At 44.5% G+C, this 18013-nt stretch overlaps 1 protein-coding gene across 1 annotated transcript in view; it reads right to left on the bottom strand.

Moving 5' to 3' along the window:
• Positions 1-14772, bottom strand: part of LOC115193053 (transcriptional enhancer factor TEF-3) — a 38998-nt gene extending 24226 nt beyond the window's left edge. The window contains exon 1 of the mRNA XM_029752037.1: positions 14406-14772. Coding sequence (XP_029607897.1) covers positions 14406-14772 — 367 coding nt within the window. The remainder of the gene's footprint in view (positions 1-14405) is intronic.
• Between the last annotated feature and the right edge of the window lie 3241 nt (positions 14773-18013).

Genomic DNA, 18013 nt, shown 5'->3' with positions numbered 1-18013 from the left:
CATCCACAGGTACACCTCCAATTGACTCAAATGATGTCAATTAGCCTATCAGAAGCTTCTAAAGCCATTACATCATTTTCTGGAATTTTCCAAGCTGTTTAAAGGCACAGTCAACTTAGCGTATGTATTTAACTTCTGACCCACTGAAATTGTGATACAGTGAATTATAAATGAAATAGTCTGTCTGTAAACAATTGTTGGAAAAATTACGTGTCATGCACAAAGCAGATGTCCTAACCGACTTGCCAAAAGTATAGTTTGTTAACCAGAAATGTGTAGAGTGGTTGAAAAACAAGTTTTAATGACTCCAACCTTAGTGTATGTAAACTTCCAACTTCAATTGTATCTATCCAGTCATGTCAGATCTTGGGATATGTAAAGGGAGAGAGCATTCGATCAGGGCCTTAGACAGAGGTGAGATGCATGTCAGAGCCAAGCAGACAGCCATGTCTGAATTCTGGAGGCACCTTAGTGGAAATGCAGTGATGATTCCTCAAAGTCCCTGGGAGGATCCTATCGCAAGTGAAGATCAAGACAGGGGCTAGGGCTACAGAGCCAGGGTCAGGTTCAGACTCAGGACCTCCCCCATGTGACTGCTGTGCTGTGCCCCCTGCACCGCCCCAGCCTCATCCTCAGGAGGGCTCAGTTGTCGCCACTACCCACTCACTACCCAGCAAATCCCTGACCTGGCCATGCCTTCAAGTACTCTCTCTGGAGACAGCAGACAGTGACCCCACTGCAGTAGTACTCACTCTGGAGACTCGGGCATTATCACTTAATTATTCAATCACTGTAAATAAACAACCAACATTTCCACTATCAAATTTGTTATTTTCATATACGGCCTATATGGGTATCCTATACCTTGGGGCAAAGCACTTATCCAACTGTCCATCCCTCCTCCCCTATAACACACATCATTTGTCATCCCAGCTCTGAAAAGCCTTTCTACCCAGTTAGTCGGATGGAGCAAAGCACAACCGGGACCCATGGAAGCCAGGAAATGTTTTCATTGGCAATGCATGTCGAATGACTGCCACACAAAAACCTCCACAATATCCGTGACACTGTCTTAATAGGCGAGCTAATAACTACAGTGAGTAATAAGCATGACGGCCAGACTATTATGAGAAAAATGCCATGAATGCATGAGGAAATATGAGACACAAACATTCTTCTTGATATAAGAAATTACAATTGGATGAAGAGGATCTATACGCATACTACATAATTAACGGTTCCCCATCTCAGTATGACATTGTTGCCTCTGAAATGGCACTTGTTCAGTGTTGTAGACAGGAAACGCAATACAGTGCTTTACAGTGCATTCGGAAAGTATTCAGACCTTGACTTTTTCCACATTTTGTTACATTACAGATTTATTCTAAAATGGATTAAATAGTTTTTTCCCTCCTAATCAATCTACACACCATACCCCATAATAACTAAGCAAAAACAGATTGTTAGACATTCAGATCCTTTACTCAGTACTTTGTTGAAGCAGCTTTGGCAGCGATTACAGCCTCGAGTCTTCTCCCATTCTTCTCTGTAGATCCTCTCAAGCTCTATCATGTTGGATGGGAAGTGTGTGCAAAGCTGTCATCAAGGCATAGGTGGATATTTGAAGAATCTCAAATATAAAATATATTTTGATTTGTTTAACACTTTTTTGGTTACTACATGATTCCATATGTGTTATTTGATAGTTTTGATGCCTTCATTATTATTCTACAATGTATAAAATAGTCAAAATAAAGAAAACCCCTTGAATGAGCAGGTATTCTAAAACCTTTGACCGGTAGTGTATTTCCATAGGTTTTCCTCTCACTTCATGTAATGATATACTTCAATTTAAAACCTCAACCTGAGAATGAGATTAACATAGCTTTAGGCTGAAATGAGTTGAGTTGTAGCAATGTGTCGAAAGGTCTGTCAATGACCCTGACAGGGCTGATAAACAGGGTGGGGGGTCAGTGTGGGGGGGTGGGCTTAGCTGTTTAGGGGCTGATGGGGTGTGGGGGGGCAGCGGGTTCAGTCTTGTCTCTTTTCCCATGTAGTAAATTTGGTCTGGCCGCGAGGCTGTGGTGAACTTGGGGAGCAGTTGGAGGTTAGCTGAAAGGCAGACAGACCCGCTGAGAGACTGACGGACAGACAGGGGGTGGGGGGGAGCAGAGTGCATGATAAATCACAGAAATAGCAGCGAACAGAGGGAGGCATAAAGACACACACACACACACACACACACACACAACAGGGACAGGTGCAGAATGCCCCGGAGCCGCACAAGACACCGCCGCTACCTTGGTGTTTATTTGTTTCCCTCCCCTCACTCCAGGCACTCAAAGGGTAAACGTCTATTCTGGTATAGGGTTACAGCGGAGCTGCCTTGAACCCCGGTTCCAAGCGCATGCCATTCCTAACGGCCCATCGTGCTCCCTGGCACGCATCACCCGCCCCTGACACCCGTGGGGAGAAAGGGGCACCTCAGCGCGCCCCCCCCAGCTCTCACCACCCTCCCCTCCCTCCCCAGCCTCTCTTCCCCTAAAACAGAATGTGACACCTGCCCCCTCTCCTCCGTCCCATTATTGCAGGCTTTATAAGGGGTTAGAGTTGATCAGGGGACGGCTGTGAACTCGCCGGGCCCAGATAGCCTAGCATGTGGCTAATGGCTAAAGGAGCTGGCTCAGTGAGGGGAGATGACAGACCTCATCTGAAAAGCACACAACCACGTTTGGACCCAACGCTTTTCCACCACCAGCAAACGAGCTATCGTTATCGCAAGCCATCTGTTAGCAGACGTCTACCAGCAAGACCTAGTGTGTCCTATCAAATCAAAGTTTATTGGTTGCGTACACAGATTTGTTTTAATTTAACCTTTATTTAACCAGGCAAGTCAGTTAAGAACAAATTCTTATTTACAATGAGTCTACCAAGAGGCAAAAGGGCTCCTGTGGGGACGGGGGCTGGGATTAAAAATAAAAATGTAGGACAAAACACACATCATGACAAGAGAGACACCACAACACTACAAAAAGAGAGACCTAAGACAACAACACAGCATGGCAGCAACACATGACAGCATAGCATGGTAGCAACACAACATGACAACAACACAGTAGCGAAACAATATGGCAGCAACACAACCTGGTAGCAGCACAAAATTGGTACAAACATTGTTAGGCATAGACAACAGCACAAAGGGCAAAAAGGTAGAGACAACAATACATCACGCGAAGCAGCCACAAGTGTCAGTAAGAGTGACCATGATTGAGTCTTTGAATGTAAAATGGAGATAAAACTATCCAGTTTGGGGCCTCCCGAGTGGTGCAGGGGTCTAACGCAAAGCATTGCAGTGCTAGAAGCGTTACTACGGGCTGTGTCACAACCAGCCATGGCCGAGAGTCCCATAGGACGGAGCACAATTGGCCCATCGTCATCTGGGTTAGGATAGGATTTGGCCGGTGGGGCTTTACTTGGCTCATCGCACACTAGCGACTCTTTGTGGCAGGCCGGGTGCCTGAGGGCTGACCCCGGTCGTCAGTTGAACGGTGTTTCCTCTGACACATTGAGGCTGGCTTCCGGGTTAAGGAGCGCGGTTAGGCGGGTTATGTTTTGGAGGAAACATTACACCACCTTAGCCTCTCCCAAGACAGCGATTAGACAAGATCAAAAAGGGGTTAAAAGTCCAGTTTGAGTGTTTGTTGCAGCTCCTTCCAGTCGCTAGCTGCAGCAAAAAGAGGAGCGACCCAGGGATGTGTGTGCTTTGGGGACCTTTAACAGAATGTGACTGGCAGAACGGGTGTTGTATGTGGAGGATGAGGGTTGCAGTAGGTATCTCAGATAGGGGGGAGTGAGGCCTAAGAGGGTTTTATAAATTAGCATCAACCAGTGGGTCTTGTGCCAGGTATACAGAAATGGGCAGTGTACAGAGGAGCATAGAGTACAATGATGTGTCCTATAATTGGTGGCAAATCTGATGGCCAAATGGAAAGAACATCCAGCCGCACGAGAGCACCCTTACCTGCCAATCTATAATTTAAATCTTCATAATCTAGCATGGGTAGGATGGTCATCTGAATCAAGGTTAGTTTGGCAGCTGGGGTGAAAGAGGAGTGATTATGATGGAGGAAACAGTCTAGATTTAACTTCAGCCTGCAGCTTTGAAAATGCGCTGAGACAAGGACAGTGTACCATCTAGCCATACTCCCAAGTACTTGTATGAGGTGAATACCTTAAGATCTAAACCCTCAGATATATTAATCACACCAGTGGGGAGAGGGCATTTTTCAGATGTTATCCCATATGTAAGAAATATCAGAACGAGCAATGTCAGAGTCCAAAATGTGGAAAAAGTCAAGGGGCCTTTTTTGTACAAATTTATAAAAAATAAAAAACTGAAAAGGTACACATTTACATAAGTAGTCAGACCCTTTACTCAGTACTTTGTTGAAGCACCTTTGGCAGCAATTACAGCATCAAGTTTTTTGGGGTATGACGCGACAAGTATTTGGGGACTTCCTCCCTTTCTTCTCTGCAGATCCTCTCCAGCTCTGTCAGGTTGGATGGGGAGCGTAGCTGCACAGCTATTTTCAGGTCTCTCCAGAAGTGTTCAATCGGGTTCAAGTCCGGGCTCTGGCTGGGCCACTCAAGGACATTCAGACACTTGACTCAAATCCACTCCTGTGTTGTAATGGCTGTGTGCTTAGGGTCGTTGTCCTGTTGGAAGGTGAACCTTTTCCCCAGTCTGAGGTCCTGAGTGCTCTGGAGCAGGTTTTCATCAAGGATCTCTCTGTACTTTTCTCTGTTCATCTTTGCCTCGATCCTGACTAGTCTCCCAATTCCTGACACTGAAAAATATCCCAAAGGAACATGCTACTACCCCCATGCTTCACCGTAGGGATGGTGCCAGGTTTCTTCCAGACGTGACGCTTGGCATTCAGGACAAAGAGTTCAATCTTGGTTTCATTAGACCAGAGCATTTTGTTTCTCATGGTCTGAGAGTCCTTTAGCTGCCTTTTAGCAAACTCCAAGTTGGCTGTCATGTGCCTTTTACTGAGGAGTGGCTTCTGTCTGGCCACTCTACCATAAAGGCCTGATTGGTGGAGTGCTGCAGAGATGGTTGTCCTTCTGGAAGGTTCTCCCATCTCCACAGAGGAGCTCTAGAGCTCTGTCAGAGTGACCATTGGGTTCTTGGTATTGTGTGTAGATTGCTAAGGAACTTGTTTTGATTTAATCCATTTTAGAATAATGCTGTAACGAAACAAAATGTATAAAAAGTCAAGGGGTCTGAATACTTTCCAAAATGTACTGTGTATATATATATATATGTATATGTGTGTGGGTGTGTATGTATGTATGTATGTGTATATATATATGTATGTATGTGTATATATATATGTATGTATGTGTATGTATGTGTATGTATATATATATATATATATATGTATGTATATATATATATATATATATATATATATATACACACACACACAATACCACTCAAAAGTTTGGACACACCTAATCATTCAAGGGTTTTTCTTTATTTGTCTTATTTTCTACATTATAATAGTGAAGACATCAACTATAAAATAACACATATGGAATCATGTAGTAACCAAAAAAGTGTTAAACAAATCAAAATATATTTTAGATTCTTCAAAGTAGCCACCCTTTACCTTGATGACAGCTTTGCAGACTCTTGGCATACTCTCAACTAGCTTCACCTGGAATGGTTTTCCAACAGTCTTGAAGGAGCTCATATGCTGAGCACTTGTTGGCTGCCTTTCCTTCACTCTGTGGTCCAACTCATCCCAAACCATCTCAATTGGGTTGAGGTTGGGTGACTGTGGAGGCCAGGTCATCTGATGCAGTACTCATCACTCTCCTTCTTGGTCAAATAGCCCTTACACAGTCTGGAGGTGTGTTGGGTCATTGTCCTGTTGAAAAAGAAATGATAGTCCCACTAAGCACAAACCAGATGGGATGGCGTATCGCTGCATAAAGCTATGGTAGCCATGCTGGTTAAGTGTGCCTTGAATTCTAAATAAATCACAGAGAGTGTCACCAGCTAAGCACCCCCACACAATCACACCTCCTCCTCCATGCTTCACGGTGGGAACCACACATGCGGAGATCATCTGTTCAACTATTCTACATCTCAAAGACTCAATTTTGGACTAATCAGACCAAAGGACAGATTTCCACCGCTCTAATGTCCATTGCTCGTATTTCTTGGCCCAAGCAGGTTTCTTCTTATTATTGGTGTCCTTTAGTGGTGGTTTCTTTGCAGCAATTCTACCATAAAGACCTGATTTACAGTCTCCTCTGAACAGTTGATGTTGAGATTAGAGGTCGGCCGATTATGATTTTTCAACGCCGATGCCGATTTATTGGAGGACCAAAAAAGCCGATACCAATTAATCGGCCGGTTTTTATTGAATTTTTTTACTTTATTTTTTCTTTACAATGTATTTATTTGTTGTAATAATGACATTTACAACAATACTGAATGAACACTTATATGAAATCTTCCCACAGTGATCACAGCTATAAGGTTTCTCTCCTGTATACATCAATAAATACATCAATAAAATCAATTTAGCCTCAAATAAATAATGAAACGTTCAATTTGGTTTAAATAATGCAAAACAAAGTGTTGGAGAAGAAAGTAAAACTGCAATATGTGCCATGTAAAGAAGCTAACGTTCCTTGCTCAGAACATGAGAACATATGAAAGCTGGTGGTTCCTTTTAACATGAGTCTTCAATATTCCCAGGTAAGAAGTTTTAGGTTGTAGTTATTATAGGACTTATAGGACTATTTCTCTCTATACGATTTGTATTTCATATACCTTTGACTATTGGATGTTCTTATAGGCACTTTAGTATTGCCAGTGTAACAGTATAGCTTCCGTCCCTCTCCTCGCTCCTACCTGGGCTCGAACCAAGAACACATCGACAACAGCCACCCTCGAATCAGCGTTACCCATGCAGAGCAAGGGGAAAAACTACTCCAAGCCTCAGAGCGAGTGACGTTTGAAACGCTATTAGCGCTCACCCGGCTAACTAGCTAGCCATTTCATATTGGTTACACCAGCCTAATCTTGGGAGTTGACAGGCTTGCAGTCATAAACAGCGCAATGCATTGCGAAGGGCTGCTGGCAAACGCACAAAAGTGCTGTTCGAATGAATGCTTACGAGCCTGCTGCTGCCTACCATCGCTCAGTCAGACTGCTCTATCAAATCATAGACTTAATTATAACATAATAACACACAGAAATACGAGCCTTAGGTCATTAATATGGTCGAATCCGGAAACTATCATCTCGAAAACAAAAAGTTTTTCCTGTCAGTGAAATACGGAACCGTTCCGTATTTTATCTAACGGGTGGCATCCCTAATTCTAAATATTCCTGTTACATTGCACAACCTTCAATGTTATGTCATAATTACGTACAATTCTGGCAAATTAGTTCGCAACGAGCCAGGCGGCCCAAACTGTTGCATATACCCTGACTCTGCGTGCAATGAACGCAAAATGACACAATTTCACCTGGTTAATATTGCCTGCTAACCTGGATTTATTTTAGCTAAATATGCAGGTTTAAAAATATATACTTCTGTGTATTGATTTTAAGATAGGCATTGATGATTATGGTTAGGTACAGTCGTGCAACGATTGTGCTTTTTTCGCAAATGCGCTTTTGTTAAATCATCCCCCGTTTGGCGAAGTCGGCTGTCTTTGTTAGGAAGAAATAGTCACAGTTCGCAACGAGCCAGGCGGCCCAAACTGCTGCATATACCCTGACTCTGTTTGCAAGAGAAGTGACACATTTTCCCTAGTTAAAAGAAATTCATGTTAGCAGGCAATATTAACTAAATATGCAGGTTTAAAAATATATACTTGTGTATTGATTTTAAGAAAGGCATTGATGTTTATGGTTGGAGCAACGTGTACCTAAGCGATTATATGCAACGCAGGACAGGCTAGATAAACTAGTAATATCATCAACCATGTGTAGTTAACTTGTGATTATGATTGATTAATGCTAGCTAGCAACTTACCTTGACTTCTTACTGCATTCGCGTAACAGGCAGGCTCCTCGTGGAGTGCAATGTAAAGCAGGTGGTTAGAGCGTTGGACTAGTTAACCGTAAGGTTGCAAGATTGAATCCCCGAGCTGACAAGGTCAAAATCTGTCCTTCTGCCCTTGAACAAGGCAGTTAACCCACTGTTCCTAGGCCGTCATTGAAAATAAGAATGTGTTCTTAACTAACTTGCCTAGTTAAATAAAGGTAAAACAATTTTTTTTTTAAATAATCCAAATCGGCGTCCAAAAATACCTATTTCCGATTATTATGAAAACTTAAAATCGGCCCTAATTAATCGGCCATTCCGATTAATCGGTCGAACTCTAGTTGAGATGTGTCTGTTGCTTTTGAACTTTGAAGCATTTATTTGGGCTGCAATCTCTAATGAACTTATTTTCTGCATCAGAGTTAACTCTTGGTCTTCCTTTCCTGTGGCGGTCCTCATGAGAGCCAGTTTCATCATAGCACTTTATGGTTTTTGCAGAAACGTTCAAATTTCTTGAAATTTTCCGTATTGACTGACCTTCATGTCTTAAAGTAATGACGGACTGTCATTTCTCTTTGCTTATTTGAGCTGTTATATAAATTCAGCAAAAAAAGAAACGTCCCTTTTTCAGGACCCTATCTTTCAAAGATAATTCATAAAAATCCAAATAACTTCACAGATCTTCATTGTAAAGGGTTTAAACACTGTTTCCCATGCTTGTTCAATGAACGTGCACCTGTGGAATGGTCGTTAAGACACTAACAGCTTACAGACGGTAGTCAATTAAGGTCACAGTTATGAAAACACTAAAGAGGACACTAAAGAGGCCTTTCTACAGACTCTGAAAAACACCAAAAGAAAGATGCCCAGGGTCCCTGCTCATCTGCGTGAACGTGCCTTAGGCATGCTGCAAGGAGACATGAGGACTGCAGATGTGGCCAGGGCAATAAATTGCAATGTCCGTACTGTGAGACGCCTAAGACAGTGCTACAGGGTGACAGGACGGACAGCTGAATGTCCTCGCAGTGGCAGACCATGTGTAACAACACCTGCACAGGATCGGTACATCCAAACATCACACCTGAAGGACAGGTACAGGATGGCAACAACAACTGCCCGAATGCACAATCCCTCCATCAGTGCTCAGACTGTCCGCAATAGGCTGAGAGAGGCTGGACTGAGGGCTTGTAGGCCTGTTGTAAGGCAGGTCCTCACCAGACATCACCGACAACAACGTCACCTATGGGCACAAACCCACCGTCGCTGGACCAGACAGGACTAGCAAAAAGTGCTCTTCACTGAGTAGTCGCGGTTTTGTCTCACCAGGGGTGATGGTCGGATTCACGTTTATCGTCGAAGGAATGAGCGTTACACCGAGGCCTGTACTCTGGAGCGGGATTCGATTTAGAGGTGGAGGGTCCGTCATGGTCTGGGGCGGTGTGTCACAGCATCATCGGACTGAGCTTGTCGTCATTGCAGGCAATCTCAACGCTGTGCGTTACAGGGAAGACATCCTCCTCCCTCATGTGGTACCCTTCCTGCAGGCTCATCCTGACATGACCCTGCAGCATGACAATGCCACCAGCCATACTGCTCGTTCTGTGCATGATTTTCTGCAAGACAGGAATGTCAGTGTTCTGCCAGCGACGAGCCAGAATCTCAATCCCATTGAGCACATCTGGGACCTGTTGGATCGGAGAGTGAGGGCTAGGGCCATTCCCCCCAGAAATGTCCGGGAACTTGAAGGTGCCTTGGTGGAAGAGTGGGGTAACATCTCACAGCAAGAACTGGCAAATCTGGTGCAGTCCATGAGGAGGAGATGCACTGCAGTACTTAATGCAGCGGGTGGCCACACCAGATACTGACTGTTACTTTTGATTTTGACCCCCTCCCCCCTTTGTTCAGGGACACATTATTCAATTTCTGTTAGTCACATGTCTGTGGAACTTGTTCAGTTTATGTCTCAGTTGTTGAATCTTATGTCCCTGCAAATATTTACACATGTTACGTTTGCTGAAAATAAACGCAGTTGACCGCTGAGTTTATATTATTCTGCCTTCTATTCTTTTGGCCAAGCGTCTTTGGATTTGGTGACATCCATTGGCTGTTTTGTATAGCCACAGCTAGCGTGTACTATGATGTCCTACTTCTTTGTTGGTGGTAAAACATGAAAAATAAAATTATGCAGTTCAGCCTCATTGTTGGAAAAGAGTGATGTAATAATGCTGTTTATCTTCTGCCATTCTTCTTAAGCCTTCATCAAGCATTGCCTTTTCACACCGCTTCAACCTTAAAATTAGAGGTTTATGGAAAGCCTATCCCTGACTGGTTCAGTTCTTGATTGGAGTTTGGCTGGATGTGAAATGGTGGTTGCATACACCTTAACTTCTTCGGCATACAGGGAAGTGTTCGGAATTTCGGATGACTGATGTGCCCAAAGTAAACTGCCTGTTACTCAGGCCCAGAAGCTAGCTTCCACTAGATGCCAGTCTTTAGACAGGGTTTCAGGCTTGTTTCTTGAAAAATGAACAAGTAGTGTCTCAATAGAAAAGTAGTCTTGTTGGCGTGTGAATGAGGTGCACGCTCTTCGTTATTTATCTTCCCTATTGAACATACTATTCTCCGTCTTAAATATTATTGTTTATTTAGATATTAGAGTACCTGAGGATTAATTAGAAACATCGTTTGACTTTACAGGTAACCTTTTGGATTCGTTTGTATGCATGTTGAACGAGTGGATTACTGAGATCATTGGCGCCAACTAAACTGACTTTTTTGGATATAAAGAAGGACTTTATCGAACAAAACAACCATTCATTGTGTAGCTGGGACCCTTGGAATTGCAAACAGAGGAAGATCTTCAAAGGTAAGTGATTTATTTAATCGCCATTTGTGATTTTGTGATGCCTGTGCTGGTTGAAAAAGTATTTTGATGTGGGGCGCTGTCCTCAGACAATCGCATGGTATGCTTTCGCCGTAAAGCCTTTTTGAAATCTGACAACGCGGTTGGATTAACAAGAAGTTAAGCTTTTAAATTATGTATGACGCTTGTATTTTCATGAATGTTTAATATTAAAAATGTTGTATTTTGAATTTCGCACTCTGCAATTTCACCAGATGTTGTCGTAGGTGTCCCGCTAGCGGTTCATGCGCCCTAAGAGGTTTTAAGGAGGACAGTACAGTAAGAAGGCAAGAGACAAGTTGGCGCAACTACTACGGTGGAGTTAGATGCATTAAACCTTCATAGAGTGGCAGCCTCAGCACTGGCTGCGCCGGAGAGCTTGGTCAAAGTGTCCAGATCCTTCTGTTGCTTGGGAGAGACATCATCAGAGTACATAAAGTGAGACAACAAATCAATGGACCACACAATGCCCCCTTTGCTCAGAGACTCGACTTAGGCTGGGTCCTAGTGGGTGAAGTATGCCTGGGAAACGCACACAAGCCAATTCGTGAACAGCTTCAAAACAAATGTATTGGAGAATGGCCCTCCTTCCTCCCATCATGTCACATCTACATTCATCTGAAAGAAAAGGTGAGCTCTTGCGAGGAGCAACAAGATTGTTTCTCCCATACATTCAAGGAAAGCCCTATTCACAAAGCAGCTGAAGACAAACTCGGACACACAGTGTTTAACAGGACAGAGAACGACAACAAGACAGCTCTCTCCATTGAGGACAGTCTTTTTAAACCCTATGGACAAAGAGTTCCACAAAGACAAGACACACAGCTGGGTAGCTCCTCTCCCCTTCAGAGTACCCAGGCCACCTCTCCCGTACAATCGCACACAGGCGCTCACCCGTCTCACCTCTCTACACCGAAGCCTGGACAAGAAGCCTGAGATGAAAGAGCAGTTTGTCACCTTCATGGAGAATATATTCCTAAACAACCATGCAGAGCCAGCACCCACACCCACTGAAGGATGGAGAAGAGTGTTGGTACCACCCGACCTTCAGGGTCTACCAGTCGGGTCAGATCAGGGTAGTTTTTGACTCCAATGCACAGCAGTATGGTCTCTCCCTCAACAACATGCTGCTCACAGGCACAGACCTAAACAACAGTCTTCTGGGAGTTCTCATCCGCTTCAGGAAAAAACATGTAACAATAACGGCAGATATCCAACAGATGCTTTATTGTTTCGTTGTGAGAGATCACAGAAACTACCTGAGAATCTTATGGTACAGAGACAATGACATCACAAAAACATAATTGAGTACAGGATGAAGGTCCACAACTTCGGCAAAAGCCCATCTCCTGCCGTCACCGTCTACGGGCTCAGGCGAGCCGCTCAAGAAGTTGAACAAGACCACGGAGCAGACACTGGACAGTTTGTGGAGAGACATTTCTATGTGGATGATGGGCTCAAGTCTCTACCCACAGACAGAGGCCATCGACCTGTTACGGAGAACTCAAGCAGCACTCGAGTCAAACCTGCGACTGCAAAAGATTGCATCAAACAGTGCGACTGTGATGGAGGCACTAGAAAACTGAAAAATAACAAAACCGTTTGACATAGAAACACCGGATTTTCATCTGTTAAAAAAAAAAAAGTTTAAAGATGAAATTATGAAAAAATGTAATAACTTTCCACCCATGAGGCCACGAGGGGGATTTTGGGTTATTTGACTGCAGGAAAGGGTCCTCAGTTACAATAAATGCGGCCGCAGGATTTGCGGTTTCAGTCCAGTAGGGTTTCTTGAGAGCCTTAGCGTTGTTGGCTTGGGGGGGAATATAGAGAACATGGCAGTGGTGATGACCGAAGGCAATTCGCTTGGGAGGTAATGCGGTCGGCATTTGATGGTGAGATATTCCAGATCGGGAAAACAAAAGGACTTCCTGTACGTTACCACTATCACACCATGAGTTATTAATCATGAAACATATTCCTCCACCTTTCTTTTTCCAGGTCACTTCATGGCTTTCTGAAGGGTCTATAAGCACTCCATAGTACTAACAGCATTTTATGGTAGAAAAAACAATCCTTCTACATTGCGTATGTGTCACGCCCTGATCTGTTTCACCTGTCTTTGTGCTCGTCTCCACCCACCTCCAGTTGTCGCCCATCTTCCCCATTATCCCCTGTGTATTTATACCTGTGTTCTCTGTCTGTGGCCAGTTTTGTTTTGTTTCGTGAAGCCTACCAGCGTTCTGCCCTCTGTTCGCGTTTTTCCCGTTTTTGACCTTTTCTGCCCGCCCTGACCCTGAGCCTGCCTGCTGTCCTGTACCTTTGCCCCACTACTCTGGATTACCGACCTATGCCTGACCTGACCCTGAGTCTGCCTGCCATCCTGTACCTTTGCCCGATACTCTGGATTATTGACCCCTGCCTGCCTTGACCTGTCGTTTGCCTGCCCCTGTTGCTGTAATAAACACTGTTACTTCGACACAGTCTGCATTTGGGTCTTACCTGAAACGTGATAGTATGTCCGAAACACATTGCTTATCTAAATATTTTCCCTTATCATGGCATATAACTTTTTTCTTCACCTTTATTCCAAAATGTTAATTGGACTGCAACACTTAAAAGCCAATGACGTAACATAGGTATGAAGGCCAACAAGAAATTAAGTAATGTATGTCTGACAATGAGATATGGCAAAGCGGGGTAAACAACATGCCCTCACCATAGTTATGTAATCGAATAGTGCGGTAGGTAACCTAGAGGTTAAGAGTGTTGGGCCAGTAATCGAAAGGTCACTGGTTCAAATCAAGGCACTTAACCCTAATTGCTCCTGTAAGTCGCTCTGGATAAAAGCGTCTGCTAAATTACAAAAATGTCAATGAATACTAGTATAGTACAGAAATGGCTGAGGGAGAGAGGGAAGGTGAGCGGATTTGGTCAAGTATCAATCAGAACGTGAGTAGCAGCATGGAGAGGCGTGTGACATCCATGGTGACATCACACGCTACTCAGCCACGTGGACGGAGGGGAGGGACAGCTGGGCAGAAACCCAGCATGTTGTGTGAACCAGAGTGCTGTGAGTGGTGGTGGTAGTGAGAGGGTGTGTGGAACTATGTGTGTACTCTGGGATACTGCCATTTATCACTCACAACTCATAAGAACTATGTGTGTGTGTGTGTGTGTGTGTGTGTGTGTGTGTGTGTGTGTGTGTGTGTGTGTGTGTGTGTGTGTGAAGTAAATGTGTGTATACGTTTGTAGGCCTTATTTGTGTGGGAAAGTGGTCAGTGCAGATACAACTGGCATACCGGCATATCTTCAATTTCAAGGGACATGGGTCCATGAGAGTGTATGCACATGAACGTTTGAGGGGACAGCATATAGTCAGTCATCATATAAAACCAGGGAATAGATGGGAAAAGGGTTGGGCGTACCATACATCTTTCCCTCGTCGGAGAGGATGATCTTCCTGCGTCCGCAGGGCGGGTAGATGGACAGGGCCTCATGGAAGCTCTGTTCGATGTCGGGGCTCCACACGCCCTCCGCATCGTTCTCCAGAGCCTTGTCCAGAGGCTCGTTCAGCTCCTCACTGCTGCCCCCAGGGGAGGGGGCTGGCACCCACTCCGCAGACGTGGTGGGGGCAGGGGGGGACCACAGGACAGGGCTGGGGTTGGAGGGATCGTGGGGGGTAGACCCAGGAGGGGGAAGGGGGTTGGGGTGGGATGTAGATGGTGTCTTCCAGGGGCCAATGACAGGACAAGACAGGGGAGAGTGATCCTGTGAAAGCAAAATACATAACATTGAGGTCAGGTGAGGTTGAGTCAAGGAGAGCTGGCTAGAAGAATGTTAGGCCAAGAACAAGAGCATAGGAAGGCAATACCCATCGTAAACAGTGAATGACCATATGATATGCTTTTAAGGATAACAAGGATTGCTTTCAAATATTTATTATGCTGCTAAGTATTTGATACTTTGAATTGTCTTGGTATCCATAGTTATGTACTATGTATGATAAGCTATTCCCATGCTAAAAACTTGCTAGATCTCCCTCAAACAAGACGTTAAAACATCAAGAAACTTCCTGGTAAAATTAAGATGAAACAAAAACCACTAAATTCTGGTAATTTGACGTCAGCCCAAGGAGGTCGAACTATCTAGGAAAGCGATAGCTATGTCAGCGGAGTGTGGTCATATGAAGAGCGGCGTGCGCGCAAATGCTATGAGATCTTAGATCACATCAGTGGGGAGTTGCTAATACTACTTGGATAAAGCACCTCGGATCAGAAATTAGATTATGGAGCCATGAAAACAAACAGCATGGCACCTAGAGGCCAAGGGCTGAGGAGATGGCCGAAGAGAGGGCTGAGGAGATGGCCGAGGACAGGGCCGGAGAGAGGGCCGAGGACAGGGTTGAGGACAGGGCTGAGGAGATGGTCGAGGACAAGGCCGGAGAGAGGGCTGGAGAGAGGGCCGAGGACAGGGCCGAGGAGAGGGCCGGAGAGAGGGCTGAGGACAGGGCTGAGGAGAAGGCCGAGGAGAGGGCCGAGGAGAGGGCCGAGGACAGGGCTGAGGAGAGGGCCGAGGAGAGGGCTGAGGAGAGGGCCGGAGAGAGGGCTGAGGAGAGGGCCGAGGACAGGGCCGGAGAGAGGGCCGAGGACAGGGCCGGAGAGAGGGCTGAGGGAGAGGGCCGAGGGGACGGCAGAGGAGTAACTAAGTCAACAGACTGGGAAATACACTAAACTGGGATCTCAAACACACCGCCATGGACATTTTCAAATACTTTATCTGTGCTCGATTGAGCTTGCCTGGCTTAATGGACCAATAGAATAGTACCAAAACTGTAAACTCCGCCCATCTGGCAGTCTACAGGCAAGCTGAAGCAAACGTTCAAAGTATGTGAAAGATTTCAAATAGTATTTGAACCCAGGTTGGGGATAGACAGAGACACATCAAGGAGGAGATCATATCAGGGTTATTTTGAGGCTCAATCATCTCTATCTATTTAGGCAATTACACTTCGAAACACTCAAGGAAATGATCAGGCTACATGTTTGAGAACTGGTCAGGACATTGTGTCAGGGAAAAACTCTAGCTCTACAAATGTCTCATCACAAGAAACGGATGAGTCTCAATCATTGTTTGTGTTCCTCCAGAGGCAATCTGGGCTGCCAATTGCCAATTAAGGCTATTGACATTGTTAGTCAGTATGAGGCATGATTTGTCTGGTTGTATTCGGCCCTCCTGTTCGCCACAGTGACAATATTTAAAGCACATTTCCTGCAATTCTACACATTTAGCCATGTGGCTGAGATAACATTTGCTGTTTTAAGTTTACACTGAAAATATTTTTCAATTCCGATTCACTGTTTGGATAAAAAAATGCTTAGGTAGCCCGCCCATTACTTTTCTGTGCAGAAAAACCCTGAGTGAGTAACGATCTCCATCCAGCCAGTCACCCTCTCTTCCTCTGAGCTCCCTGACGTACCAATGGGCTTCCCGTAAATGAGTTGGCCAGTTAACCATACACGTACACACACAAACATGACCGAGATAACTAAAATACACAAACACACACGATACAATGTATCTATTCAGAGGCCATGGGGCAAACTGACCACACACAGATCAACATCCATACACAAACAACAGGTAATGACCCTCACACTCCCTCCCTATTTATTTTTTTATTTAACCTTTATTTAACTAGGCAAGTCAGTTAAGAACAAATTCTTATTTACAATGACAGCCTAGGCCCTATTGTCTGTTTCTCTCTCTCCGTCTCTCACTCCCTATTGTCTGTCTGTCTGTCTCTGTTTTTCTCTCTCTGTTTCTCTCTCCCTCCCTCCCTCTCGCTCTCTCAATTTTTGCTCTCTGTTTTTCTCTCTCTGTTTCTCTTTCCCTCCCCCCTCCCTCCCTCTTTCTCTGGACTCTCCATACTGAACTATAGTTTAGTGAGTTAACAAAAGAACCCAAGAATGTACAGGCTACATGGACACTATATTAACCTAATTGAAAAACCTGAACGATGGGGATAACACTACAGAGGGGTATACCACAAAGAAGGATCAATGAATTAGCCAGCTAACTTCGATAAACAACCAGAAATAACTGCAAATGTTATGGTTCATTAAGAAAGCTAAACTTAAATATGTGTTTCTCATTGTTGAGTAAACTGGATCATTCCCATTTCAAACTTAACTTTTTATTTTTTAGAAAGATATGTCAGAATATTTAGGCAAGTTAGCTGGCTAACTAATTGATCCTGCTTTGTAGTACCCCTCTGGTAGAATTCATACCATGTCTCGTTACCGTTGACTGACCCTAAAGAAGCCCTGAACTAAAGCTCTGTCAAGCACACCATACTGAAATGAGTGTGACAGTGTTTACTCCAATCAGTTTGTTTAGGGTGGGCTTTCTGGAATAGTTATGAAACTTGTTGTAATGGAATATCTGTCTTGGCCAAACCCCTGCTAAGGCCTTGTCATAATAACACAAACTTACACTGTAGAGGCCCTTTCTTTGCTCTGGTGGTGAACCTTAGTAACTTTTTAAATAAGGGGTCTATGGTCTTTGTGGTCATTGTATCTTTGCTGTGCTTCAAGAGAGTATGTTTCATAACTTTACTCACAAAGTAACTTGGACTAAAGGACAACTGTAATTACAATGTAATAGTCCAACACTGATAAGGAAAGAGAATGTTTAGAGCAGAGCGAGAGCTGTCTGAGCGAGAGCTGTGGGGCATAAGCCATTAGAGTGCTGGTTAGGTTCCTAAGTCAAAGTGTCCAGCAGGGTTAATTGACCTAAGCCCCTTAAATCAGGCTGCCCCTTCCACAGCGCCCTTATCCCCTACCTCGGCCCCTCTCCCCTGGGCCTGCTCAGCGGGATAATCCCCCAGCTGGTGCTGCGCTCAGGGGCCCCTTCCACACACAGACACACACATACACTTTCATTATGAAAATAGGCCCACCTATTCAAACTATTGTGTGTTGCCCCCCCCCCATCCATAAGAGGTAACAGCTTCATCAGTTTCCCCCTGCCCCTG

The sequence above is a fragment of the Salmo trutta genome, chromosome 4 (assembly GCF_901001165.1).
Source record: "Salmo trutta chromosome 4, fSalTru1.1, whole genome shotgun sequence".
Lineage (NCBI taxonomy): Eukaryota > Metazoa > Chordata > Actinopteri > Salmoniformes > Salmonidae > Salmo > Salmo trutta.
This window is presented reverse-complemented; position numbering and strand designations above follow the sequence as displayed.